The following is a 14,074-nucleotide window of genomic DNA, read 5'->3' on the forward strand; positions in this document are numbered from 1 at the left end:
AAAAACTAGCCCCTCCTTCATTTGTTGAATGGCCAGAAAGTTTGACAAGGCCTCGAGCTGGTACTGCTCGGTTTGTGTGTCAAGCAGAAGGAATCCCCTCACCCAAAATGTCATGGTTGAAAAATGGAAGGAAAATACATTCAAATGGTAGAATTAAAATGTATAACAGGTATGGTATGTCACTTTACTACTTTTACATAAAAGATAATTATTTGATAGAAGATCAACAAAGAGACGAAATCCTCAGCAAGATAGATTGATGCAGTGGCTGCAACACTGGACATAACCACTGTGGGGAGGGCGGGGGACTGGGGTGGGTGGGTGGGGGCAGGGAGGGCTGTTCTGTGGTACCTTGGGCCACTATGAGTCAGAGCAGTCATGGCAGCACCTAAATAACAGCAAAATGGCTTTTGTCATTTTTATATGAACTGGTTATGGTAATATAAAACATCTCAGTTGATAGTTTAAACTAAGATTGACTTAAAATTTCTAACAGCAGCTTACAATGGATCCTTTTGTATGTTTCAAATAGATCACAGAAGAAGTAGTAGTGATAATGAAGTAAATATTGGACAAGTTCCTCAACCTCAGTTCTAGTCTTAATTAAGAAATCTAACTTAGTACCAGCTAAGTCACTAACTTGCCACAAACAGGCATTTAACCATTTGTGGTCTCAGTTACTTCCATGAAATGAGGAGATTAGAATAGTTGATTCCCCAAGAACTCTTAGAACTCTTAACTCAAACAGTGATTTTTAAGAACTCATTTTTGTTCACATAATTAGGAATCTTCTTAACATCTATAATGGACAAAATGAATAATTTTTGTTGACCTTTATGTAAAAATTATAATACTTAAAATTAGCTGCTACTCTCCATCCTAAACAACATGCCTCCAGAAACTGTGAACTTTAATAAATGTCGATAATTGTAGAGGGGCTTCAGTTCTTTTGTTCATAGGGTCGCTATGAGTCATGCTTGACTCGAAGGCAATCAACAACAACAGAAAGCAATATACTTTCTTAATAAAAATTCAAATTTTTAAAAAGAGATTAATTAATATGCCTTCTATAACACACAGGATTTGGACTACAAATTCTGATTCTTACATGGAGTCAGAAAAAGTGTATAATTTAAAATTATTAATATAGAGTACTTTTCATTTGGGACTAATTGCAAAGTTCTCAGTAATTCTTGTTATTTAAAAGGTTATTTAACATTGGTTAGGAAACTCTGATGGCCTAGTGGCAAGAAGCTGTGCTGCCATCCTGAAGGTGCAGGGTTCAAATCCACCTGATGTTCCGCTGGAGAAGGAGGGGCAATCTCCACCTGTGCCAGTTGGATCCAGTTCGATGGCACACAAATAAAGAGGTGGGGGGAATGTTGTTGTTATGTGCTGTTGAGTTGCCTGGGACTCATAGCAACCCTACGTACAATTCTGAAGCCTGACCTATCCTGAGCCAGTCTCCCTGATACTGACACACCAGCCCCCATTGCCCCAGTTACTGTATCAGTCCATCTCATTTGGGGTCTTCCTCTCTTGTGTTGTCTCTCCACCCTTCCAAACATAATGACCTTCTCCTGGCCATGTGCCCATAGTATGTGAATCGGATCTTCAAAGTTCTAGCCTCCAAGGTGAAACTTGGTTTCTCCCTTTCTGAAACAGACTTGTTTGTTTTCTTGACAGTCCATGGTATGGACCCTTTTCCAGCACCACAACTCTTCTCTAGCACAATTCAAAGACGTATATTCTTCTTCTATCATCCTTTGTCATTGTCCGCCTCTCTGATGCATAGCAAGCATTTGAAAAGACTATGGCTTGCATCAGGTGCACCTTAGCGTTTAGGTTAATATTGTTGCTTCTCAGTAAAGGCCAGACCTGCTAGTACAATAGAGATTGGTAGAACTCCTGAAGCTATTACCCTTCTTAGTGAGTACTGTAGATTCAGACTGACCCATAGCTGACCCTCCAGTGGTGTTTCAGAGGCAGTAAATACATGAGAGTTGATCACCATCCTTCTCCCATGCAGCAGCTGGTGGATTTGAACCCATACCATTGCGTGATAACACAGTTCTTTTACTCTGAGACACTAGAGTTCCCTTCACTTTAGTCATCCTTTGAATGTAGAGCAAAACACTCCGACTCATCCTTCAGCCAGACAACACATAGATCTATAGAGTGAACAGCACCAGGGAGGCACTCTCTCCTTAGACTAACTAATCATGTAAGCTCAAATAGTAGCATGTGCGCAAGGGTAAAAGCCCTGTAGACAGGAAGAGGTAAGGCAGTAGGATTAATGAAGATGAAAAGGACAGGGAGAACATAGGCAGAGTGAGATCACATTATAATTAATGTTCTAAAAGGAAAAGTTTGTTCACAGAATTAATCTTGGAGGATTAATAAAGTAGAGGGGACCAAAAGTTAATAAATATTAAAAAGCTCACAATATATGCTAGTAGAAAACCAGTTTGCTTTGTAAATTAACTTGAAACTACAATTGAAAAAAAATATAAATGAGTGTTTTTTGAAAAGGCTATACTTTATTTATTGTGTTATTATTAGACTGGTTCATAGAGACAATTTTCTTTTTTCCTCAGTAAATTGGTAATTAACCAGATTATTCCTGAAGATGATGCTATTTATCAGTGCATGGCTGAGAATAGCCAAGGATCTGTTTTGTCCAGAGCTAGACTGACTGTAGTCATGTCAGAAGACAGACCCAGTGCTCCCTACAATGTGCATGCTGAAACCATGTCAAGTTCAGCCATCCTTTTAGCTTGGGAGAGGCCACTTTATAACTCAGACAAAGTCATTGCATATTCTGTGCACTACATGAAAGCAGAAGGTAAGCAATTTCAGAGCTGTTTTTAAATACTACTTGCTATCAAGTGTTTGCCTTCAGTTCACATAGTGTCTCATATAATCAATAAAATACTTTTGAAATTCTGTGGCATTCTTTTAATATTATTATCTATCACGCATGCATTTAGTTTTTAATTTTGCATCATTGTATTTTTTGTATATGAAGTTATAGTTTGCGATTTTTACGATTTTAAAAATAAGTGAACATATCTTTGCTGCTAAAAATTACAGAATCAAAATATACTTAAGAGATAAATTATAACTAAGATATAACTGAGGTTAAGTGAGACTTACAATATAGCAATTTAAGTATGTGATTACCTAGGAACAATGGTTTAACTGTTTAGTAAAATAATACAGTAAACTAAAGTTACCAAAATATATTTAAGTAGGAAAGTAAACATCATCAAATTTCCCATTTATTTGGTTTTGCATAGTTTGATTGTTTGGGGAAATCACATAGAACCCCCTGAAAATTGAAATAACTAGATACTTTCTATTGATAATAAAAGCACAAATAAAATGTTGAAAATTTTTTATTCCAAGTTAATGGATCCCATTTTTACAGTCCATTTTATCATCATATTTCCCTTTGAGGAAAACTAAAAGCTACATATAACTCTTAGAGCTTTCTCTTTGTTTTTCAGAAGTGCTATTGTAGAGATTTATGAAGCTTATCTACATACAAACAGCCTAGCTAGATGCAGTATATATTTAAAATGAATATCCAAAGAATGGTGATAAAATAAAATTGGCTGTCGAAACAGGTGGTTTGTTGTTGTTGCTTGTTTTTTATACTTTGAAGTAGTCCTTTGAAAGAGAGAATTTTGAATTTAAATCAGGGGTCATGGTAGCAATAAGAATGAAAGTCTGATAACTGAGCCTGGTAGAGTATGTTAATTCCCTGTTTAGTGATTTAAGACGGTAAAAGGAATGCTGGTTTTGGAGACCACTCTTGTTCGCTATTATGGTTGTTTCATTAGAGCCTCCACATGAGGCTCCGTGGTCTATTCAGGGATAGAGCAAGCCTTTTTAATTCGAACTCAAGGACCTTGTTTGGTAGGTCAGAAATCGTACTATGCAGTTCCTAATTAACGAGCCATTAACCGGTCTGTTGTGAAATGCCTGTAATCTTGTCTAATTAAAATGCTATCAAGTTAATTCAGAAATGTGGGAAAACTTAATAGTGGAATTTGCCTTCTGTTTTGTTTATAAATCCAGTTGTGAGAAGGGGCTCTGTCCTTAGAGAGTTTTGATTAAGTTGACATGCATTTACTGTGAATTGTTAGCAAAGTACCCTGGCTGCCAGTGCTCTTGTCCCACTTTACAGGTTCACTCTGTAGGAATTAAATCCTACAAAGACAAATCCTCCTGTAGACCTTGCCATGCATATTTCATTAAGAATTGCTGAGAATTTTTCCTCCTCTTAAAAAAAAAAAAGAAAAGCTCATTGTGGGATGAAGCATTTTGCAGCACATTCTGTGCCTCCCAGTTCTTTGGCTTTCAGTGTAAATAAAAGAACAACTTGTGTCAGTCAAATTTAATAGAATCTCTAGGGGCAGAATGAGATCTTTTGCTGGACAACTTCTAGCTTGGTTTGTTTTTGTAGAGAAGTAGTGCATTACATTCCCTACTGTCTCTCTATTTAGGTTTGAAAGAGAGCTGGGGGGAAAGAAAGAAACTGTAAGCTTATTAAAATTTACGTTGTTATGAATTAAAGTATGCTGTTATGTTACTGCTATACAGCATCTCTCCTGTGTGTTTTGACTTGATGTTAAATGAGGCTTAGAGAAGATTAATTCTTTTTAGATTAATTCAGTTAGGAAAACAGTAAACTATTAACTTATAGTAAGAGATATTTACTTTTAGGGAATAAAGACCTTCCTGTTTGCATTCTTAAAGGGTTGCCAAAGGTAAAAAAACCCTGTGGGTTGGTTGTATTTTGTCATATGGGGCTGTTATGAGTTGGAATCAACTTGATGGCCCACAACAACAGCCATCACAAGATAACAGGTTAGACCCAAAGACCAGTGTTTTTCACAGCAAGAGAAGACAGTCTTAAATTTTATTTTGAATTTTCTCCTTTGTAAACGTTGGATTTTTTTAAACCTAGGTTTAAATAATGAAGAGTACCAGGTAGTCATCGGAAATGACACAACTCATTATATTATTGATGACTTAGAACCTGCCAGCAATTATACTTTCTACATTGTGGCGTATATGCCAATGGGAGCTAGCCAGATGTCTGACCATGTGACACAGAACACTCTAGAGGATGGTAAGAAAACATGATTCCAGAGCTTTTAAGTGTTACATCCATATGTGTAATCAATTTCAGTGCATAGATGTGATTTAAATTAGAGAACTAAAGCTTTTGGTTAAAAGAAAAGGAGGGGGGGACTCAAAACCCTGCAGGTATGTTTCAATGTGCACACTTCATTGTTTAAGTCTGATTTCTGACTTTTGGCAACCATATGAGAAGAAAAAAAAATGCTTCTGTTTGTAACTCACAGTATACATTTTTAAAAATATCGAGTGTTCATACTGACTTTTTTGAAAAGTTTAAAGAGGAAAGATTTTGGACTTAAGAAACTGGGGAATTTGATGTTGGCTGCTTGTGATAAAAAAAAAAGAAGGAAGTCATATAGCAGCAGGGAATTTTGTAGATTCTGTAAGCTTTGGTGACATAAGGGTAAGGAGTTGTGTTACCAACCCCAAAACATGCTAATTTGAATCCTCCAGTTGCTTCCCAAAAGAAAAATGGGCACTGCCCTCCTGGGCAATGTGGGGGTGTTGTCATTAGGTGCCCGTAGAGTCGAATGCAACTCACAGTGGCCCTATGAGAAACAGATCTAAACCCCATCCTGTCCTCTGCCATCCTCATCATTTCTGACATACTCACGCCCAAACTGATAGAAGTTTAGCTATTCCAGCTGATAGTCTTTTCTGATAGTTGTAGAAAGGCTTCAGGTCTTTTGTTCATAGGATTGCTATGAGTCGTGCTCAGCTTGATGGCATTCAACAACAACAACAATAGTCTTTTCCAACTGCATTGAACTTAACAGCAGCAACGTTTTACTTAATGAGGAAGTATTGCTTGTTTGGTTTTTTTGGTCCCTGACCATGGGTTGAAAATCAAGTTTAACTTTGAACAACAGTAGTTCTGTCTGTACTTTTATCAATGGTTGAACAATTCCATTCCTTAAGATATTGTTGGAAAATTGATTCTTTTCAAACTTATTGCATGCTGTAAACAGAGATTCATACTATTTAGGGGTTCTAGAAAGCACATCTTTGTGTTCTGTGTAAAAGAGAAGATGGTGATACAGTGTATTATATGTGGTTCTGTTAACTGAAAGATTAGTGGTTCAAATCCATCAGCTGCTCTGAAAGATGAACAGTCTCCTCCAGTGAAGATTGATAGCCTGGGACGCCTGATGGAGGATCACCATGAATTGGAATTGACTCTGTGCAGCACAGGGAAATTGAGTATTTAATATGTACTAAAGTATACTTTTCTTCTTTGACAGTTATTTTTCTCATGCTTGAGAAACAGTCTATTCTTAGTTTTCATGTGTTATTAGATGCTATCAGGTTGACTGTGATTCATAGAGGCACTAGGAACAGTGTCAGAACCGTGCCTTACCCTGCACTGTCCCCACCATCTCTGATATGCTCGAGCCTGTTGTTAGTCACTGTGCCAGTCCATTTTGTTGAAGGCCTTCCTCTCTCTCTGATCCTCTACCTCTTCCAGGAAGATGTCTTTTTCCAATATTGGCATCTCCTAATAATGTGCCCAAAGTATGTGAGACAACATTTTACCATCCCTTGCCCATTATCACATCTTCTATTTGATATTAAATTGGAAAACTTAGAACAAAAGGACAAGAGAGGTATCCAAAGAGGATAAAAGGTATATAAGAGTTAAATAAGAGGTGTGGCAAAGAGGAGGTAAAGTTAGCTCAGTATGCAGATGATATGATAGTATACTTAGAAAACCTGAAAAAGAGAAACATGGTAAGCGGCATCTCACTCCTTGATTTCAAATCATACTACACAGCCATGTTGGTCAAGACAGCGTGGTACTGGTACAGTGACCAACACAGAGATCAATGAAATACAATTGAGAACCCAGAAATCAGCTCATCTACCTATGGTAACTGATTTTTGACAAGGACATGAAATTAGTTAAGTGGAGGAAACAACAGCCTTTTTAGCAGATGGTGCTGGCAAAATTGGAAAACCATCTGTAGAAAACTCAAGCAAGACCCACACCTCAGACCATACACAAAAACCAACTCAAGGTGCATCAAAGACCTGGGAGTAAGACCAAAGACTATAAACTTCACCAGAGAAAAGCTTAGAAGAACTCTAGACATCCTAATCCACAGTATGAACAGTCTTTCAAGCATAATGGAAAAACCTGCAACCAGGAGAAACTAAAATAGATGAACGGGACCTTCTAAGAATAAAATCCCTAGTCACTCAGAAAATTTTCCCAACAGGGTAAAAAGGAAAGCCACAGACAATGAAAAGAATATTTGGTAATGACATATCTGATAAGGGACTCATATCTAAAATTGATAGACTACTCCAGTACTTCAATAAGAAAAAGGTTAACAACCCAATCACAAAATGGCCACAGAATATAGATACTTCACCAAATAAGGCATTCAAATGGCAAACAAACACATGAAGAAATGTCCCATATCCCTAGATATCAGAGAGATGCTAATAAAAACAACTCTGAGATATCATCTAACCCCAGCAACAATAGCAAAGTTCAACAGAGAAACAAACAAATAAATACTCATGAGGTGTTGTGGACAGATTCACTGCTGGGAGGAGTGTAAAATGGTGCAACCACTGTGGAAAGTGTTTTGGCTGTTTTTCAAAAAGTTAGGAATAGAAATACCATTTGAGGCAGTATAAGTTTGCTGTCTCCTTTGTTCGCCCTTGTGCAGCAGTGCGAGCACCTTCTCCTGCTTGTCCTCATACCCAGCGGTGGGCCCTCGTGTGAATCCTTATAGAAACGCCAGGCAGCAAGCTTCACAGGAGCTTGGAACAGTCATCTGGTTTGTATTACACACCCCCAGGGGAAAAGTGGTTGAAGCTGATCGCCCAGGAAAGCTCTTCATTGGAGGGCTCAGTGCAGAAACAAATGAAAAAGCCCTGGAGGCTGTATTTCACAAATATGGACAAATTGTAGAAGTGCTCTTGATGAAAGACCGAGAAACTAACGAACCAAGAGGATTTACTTTTGTCACCTTTGGAAGCCCGGCAGATGCCAAAGATGCAGCCAGAGATATGAATGGAAAGTCTTTGGACGGAAAGGCTATCAAAGTGGAACAAGCCACTAAATCAACATTTGAAAGTGGTAGGCCATGGACCCCCTCCACCTCCAAGAAACACAGGTCCTCCAAGAGGTCTTCGAGGTGGAAGAGGAGGAAGTGTAGGAACCAAGGGACCCCCTTCATGTGGGGGTCACATAGATGATGGTAGCTATTCTATGAACTTTAACATGAGTTCTTCACGGGACCACTACCAGTGAAAAGGGGACCACAACCACTAAATGGAGGGCCACCTCCTAAAAGATCAGCCCCTTCAGGACCAGTTTGAAGCAACAGTGGAATGAGTGGAAGAGTACCTGTATCACATGGAAGAGACAGTTATGAAGGTCCACCAAGAAGGGAACCCTTACCTTCATGTAGAGATGTTTATTTGTCCCCAAGAGACGATGGATATTCTACTAAAGATAGTTATTCAAGCAGAGATCATCCAAGTTCTAGGGATACAAGAGATTATGCACTATCACCAAGAGATTATACATATCATGATTATGGTCATTCCAGTTCATGCGATGACTATCCATCCTGAGGCTATAGTGATAGAGATGACTTTGTCGTGATGGCGATTATTCAGATCATTCAAGTGGAGGTTCCTACAGAGATTCCTATGAGAGTTGTTGTAACTCACATAGTCTTAGACGAGGGCCCCTGCCATTTTATGGTGGAAGCAGTCACTATGATGATTATAGCAGCTCATGAGATGGATATAGTGGAAGTAGAGACAGTTACTCAAACAGCTGAAGTGATCTCTACTCAAGTGGCCCTGATCAGATTGGTAGACAAGAACAAGGACTTCCTCCTTCTATGGAAAGGAGGTACCCTTCTCCATGTGATCCCTACAGCAGTTCAAGCCACAGAGCAACAAGAGGTGGTGGCCACGAAGGAAGCCTATCTGATACAGGGGGAGGCAGAAGCAGATACTAAAACTAAACAAAACTTTGGACCACAATCCTTGTTCAATGAAACAAAGAAAAAGTGGAACCTATTCTGTCATAACTACCCAAGGACCGTTGAAAGGAAAAAATTGTGTTACTTTTTAAAATTTCCTGTTAAGTTCTCCTCCATAATTTTTATGTCCTTATGAGGAAAAGCAGTAAACATGTTTAATTTTATTTGCTTTTATGACTTTGCCTTCAATAAGCAAATGTTAAATGTTTAAGACTTGACTTGTGTACTAGTGTTGTAATTCTCTTTAACTGTTCCTGAAGGCCACTTTCTATTTGATTAATCCCAGTAGATGAGGCAAGCAATATTAAGATTTTTTGCAGACATCTAGCCATCTAAAATGGACAGATGAATCATTCTGCCTATATAAGTAAGCTAGATTGATAATAATATAGAAAGGTGGTTGGGTTTGCTACTATTTAAGATTTCAGGGGATCTTCAGACCGAAATCTTAGTGTTCTCAATGTGAAAAACCTGAGAACAGATGCTTACTTAAGGAAAGTGCTATTCACAACTCAAAAATCACATGAATCATACTGGCCATATATTGCCTTTTTGACACTTTCTTGGGAATCTGCAAGAGCCTCCGCTTTACCTTCTCCCAATAAGACCATTAAGTGTGTGTTAATAATAAGACCATAAGTGTGTGTTAAACAACTATAGAATAAATAAAAAAGTTTGGCCAAAACAAAACAAAAAAAGAAATACCATTTAACCCAGCAGTCCTCCTACCGGAATATACCCTAAAAAAAAACAAAACCAAAAAACACAGAACAGCCATCCAGATATATGCACACTCATATTTATTACTGTGTTATTTATAATAGCAAAGAGATGAAAGAAATTCAAGTGCCCATTAACAAACGAACGGATAGAAAAACTGTGGTAATACTATGCACACTGAAAGAACGGTGAACTCATAAAGCATTGTACAAAATGAGTGACCCTGGCAGACATTATGCTGGTTGAAATATCTTAGTCACAAAAGGCTAAATACTGCATAACACCACTCTTATAAGGCAGGTCTGACATGGGAGATTGAGAGAATAGGATAAGAGTTGTTGTTGTTGTTATGTGCAATCAAGTCGCTTGCGACTCACAGCGAGCCTATGTACAAGAGCTCTATACGCTCTTCTATCCTGTGCCAACCTAGCCATCTCAAACGCACTTATTCCCACCACTCCAGTCACAGAATCGATCCATCTCATCAAAGGTATTCCTCTCTTTCGCTGCCCCTCCACTCTGCCAAACATGATGTCCCTCTCCAAGGACCAGTCCCTCCTTGCAACATGGCCAAAATATGTCAGATGAAGCAGGATAAGAGGAGTTGTTGTTGTTGTTGTTGTTGTTGTTATGTGCCGTTGAGTCGTTTGCGACTCATAGCGACCCTGTGTACAACAGCCCTAAACCCTGCTCTATCGTGTGCCAATCGTATTGCCTCTGGAGAAACATTGCAGAGGAACAGATGAAAGAAAAAACTGCTTAAAAGGAATATATGATCTATGATTAGGCATTATACATATGACAACAGCCCAGAATAAAAGGTACATGGCGAAGAGGACTGGAGGGAGGAGGGGGGAAAGGAAGGTAATTGTGCAACAATGAGTGAATATTAAAAACTTTTTTTAGTTAACTGGGAGAAGGGTGGGAGAGGGGGTAAAATGTGCAACAATGAATAAATGAAAATCTAATTTATCTGTAAACTTTTGTTAAAATCACAATAAAAAGAAAAAAATTAAAATTTTTTTTAATCATCCTTGCCTCTGAGGAGTGCTTCCACCTGGTTGTGGTCCTTCTACGACAGATTTGTTGTTCTTCTGGCAGTTCATGGGATATCCCATAATCTTCTCCAACACTACAATTCAAAGACATATGTTCTTGTTCAGTCTTCCTTTCTCAGTGTCCAGCCTTTAGATTCATTGGAAGCAATTGAAACTACCTGATGTGAGTCAGGTGCACCTTAGTATTTAAACGGACATCCTTGCTCTTCATTAGTTTTTGGTAGCTTTTAAATAAAATATTTCTCTTTACTCAATTTGGTCTTAGCTCTTTAAATTATATGTATTCATTATGCCACTTTGACTTACAAGGAGGAACTAGTCTAGTATTGGAAATAATCAACAACCTGTATTATGCAGATGTAACACCCTTCCTTGCCAAAACTGAGGAGTGCCTTAAACATTTGCTGCAGAAGGTCAAGGACTGTAGTCTCCAGTATGGACTGAAGTTCAGCATCAAGAAAACAAAGATTCTCACCACTGAGCCAATTGACAGCAGCATGATAGATGGAGGAGACTGAGATAGTTAACAATATCTGCTTGCTTGGTTTCACAATCAATGCTCTTGGTACCAGCATTCAGAAAATCAAAAGCCAAATTGCATTGGGTAGATCTCTTGCCAAGATCTCTCCAGAGTGCTGAGTTAGTCCAGAGACTAAGATGCACCTCATCCAGGCCATGATCTTTGCAATTACTTGCTATGCATCAGGGAGCTGGACGGTGACTAAGGATGATAGAAGAAGAATTGATGCCTTTGAATTGTGGTGCTGAAGAAGAGTATTGAACATATAGTCGTCTGCCAAAAGAGCAAACAAGTCTTTCCTGGAGAGAGTGAAACCAGGTTGATTCTTGGAGAAAAGGATTTTTAAACTCCCTCACATATTTTGTGCATGTTGCCAGGAGGGACCAATCCTTGGAGAAGGACATCATTCTTGGAAGGGTGGAGAGTCAATGCAAGAAAGGAAGGCCTTGGATGAGATGGGTTGACATAGTAACAAGGATAAAGGGGAAGGGGTAGGTATGTCGGAGGCTGTGAGATTGGCTCAGGACAGGGTGAGGTTCAGAGCTATTGTGTATAGGTTTGCACACATAACCATAAAAACAACATTATGCCACCTATTTGGTTGGTTATAAATCCTGAATTTGACAGTAAAACATTATAGGTTATCTAGATACCAGATTTCAAATTTACATTTTCATGGTCTTAAGCACAGTGGAGTTTGTGAGGATGGTACAGGAATCAGGCAGGGTTTTGATCTGTTTGTTTGTAGGTTCACTGTGAATCATAATTTTGCACCTAACTGCTTTACTTGAGGCATTTTCCTAGGATGTTGATTTTGTTCTAAATAAAGGAAATACATTGCTTTAATACTATAAGTCATAAGGTGTAATCTGTCATATAAAATCTGCATTGGTTTCTAAGAAAGACCTCTTACCCTTCAAACTTGTTCACAGGTTATATCCTTAACTTTCTAGTTCATTCTTCCTCACTTCAAAGGTGCTTTGGTGGGATTGTTTGAAAAATATGCTCATATTCTGTTATGAGTGTTAAGTATTTTCACATGCATTTGAAACAACAACAAAAACATGGCTTTTGTTGCTTTCCTTTACTTTGATCTCCCTCATTTTTTTTTCTTTGTGCTTGGCTTTATGTACTGCTTGACTAAAAATCTCTGCTAGGGATAACAGTATCTCTCTTCTTTAAATAGTATGTTGCTATTAAGGGACTTCAATAAATAAATGCTTCTTAGCTAAGTGTCAATTTTTATTCTAAATATTTATAAACAATCCTGTTTTCTAGTTCCTCTGAGACCTCCTGAAATTAGTTTGACAAGTCGAAGTCCCACAGATATTCTCATCTCCTGGTTGCCAATACCAGCCAAATATCGGCGGGGCCAAGTGGTGCTGTATCGCCTGTCCTTCCGCCTGAGCACTGAGACCTCCATCCAAGTTGTGGAGCTCCCAGGGACCACACATGAGTACTTGCTGGAGGGCCTGAAGCCTGATAGCATCTACCTGGTCCGGATAACTGCTGCCACCAGAGTGGGGCTGGGTGAGGCTTCTGTGTGGACTTCACATCGGACACCCAAAGCTACAAGTGTGAAAGGTAAACCTCTCAGGACAATTGGAAAAGAAAAGGCAGCATTTTAACTTTTTAACCATATGTTTAAGTTAACAGCATATTTTAATTCTTGTTTGGTGAATAGAAATAGTTTATAGCTCATGGACCAGATTGTAAAAAATGTTGACATTTTTATTTAGTAGCTCCTTTTTTGCATAGAGCCCATAAGTATGTGAACACTTGGCTACACTATTCATTTGTATACTAAGTTCCCCATGAGTGGTCCAAATTGGGCTGAATTATTAAAGGTTATATATTAATGGAGGCCTAATTAAAATACTTGTCATACATTCTTTTACTTAATCACTATAATGGAAAAACTGTAAGACTGGAAAGTTCTAGATACTTCATTCTCACAAATAGAGAATGTAACATAGCCCTTTATTTTTCTAATAATTACTGAGTAATGCTTGTCTCCTGCCATAGAGATTAATTGAATGGTCAAAATTGAAAGTATCTATTTTGCCTTTGAAAATGAAAAATATACACATACAGATATTGTTTTGTTCTTGTTCATGCATTTTACCTTTTTTAGGTAATAGTTTATGTTTTTTATTTCAGTTGAGTATCATTCTGAAGCTTTGAAAGTTAGGTTAAATTAGAATTACTTTAGATTTTATTGGTTTAATACTGAGAAAATAATATATTGAGTTTACATGTGAACTAATGGTTTGTATCCTATTTTCTGTTGAATTTTCCAGCCCCAAAGTCTCCAGAGTTACACTTAGAGCCTCTGAACTGTACAACGATTTCTGTGAGGTGGCAGCAAGATGCTGATGACACAGCACCCATCCAGGGCTACAAGCTATACTACAAAGAAGAGGGGCAGCAGGAGCATGGACCGATCTTCCTAGATGCCAGTGACTTGCTCTACACTCTCAGTGGTTTAGGTGGGTGAGCCTATACTGGCCTTTCCTTTTTTCCTTTCCTATTCTGCAGTGGAGCTGGAGAGAGAATGATCTAATTTTGCACAATGACTTATTCATAGCAAATACATTTTTAAGAGACATAAATGCAGG

General features: G+C 38.3%; 1 protein-coding gene across 1 annotated transcript in view; it reads left to right on the plus strand.

The window, feature by feature from the left end:
• PRTG (protogenin) overlaps window positions 1-14,074 on the plus strand; it is a 197,557-nt gene that overhangs the window by 88,937 nt on the left and 94,546 nt on the right. Inside the window, exons 7-11 of the mRNA XM_006894535.1 lie at window positions 10-169; window positions 2,598-2,845; window positions 4,976-5,140; window positions 12,735-13,040; window positions 13,757-13,945. Of these exons, the coding sequence (XP_006894597.1) occupies window positions 10-169; window positions 2,598-2,845; window positions 4,976-5,140; window positions 12,735-13,040; window positions 13,757-13,945 (1,068 nt within the window). The remainder of the gene's footprint in view (window positions 1-9; window positions 170-2,597; window positions 2,846-4,975; window positions 5,141-12,734; window positions 13,041-13,756; window positions 13,946-14,074) is intronic.

The sequence above is a fragment of the Elephantulus edwardii genome, unplaced genomic scaffold (genome assembly GCF_000299155.1).
Source record: "Elephantulus edwardii isolate Elephantulus edwardi_28Jun2011 unplaced genomic scaffold, EleEdw1.0 scaffold00145, whole genome shotgun sequence".
NCBI classification, from domain to species: domain Eukaryota; kingdom Metazoa; phylum Chordata; class Mammalia; order Macroscelidea; family Macroscelididae; genus Elephantulus; species Elephantulus edwardii.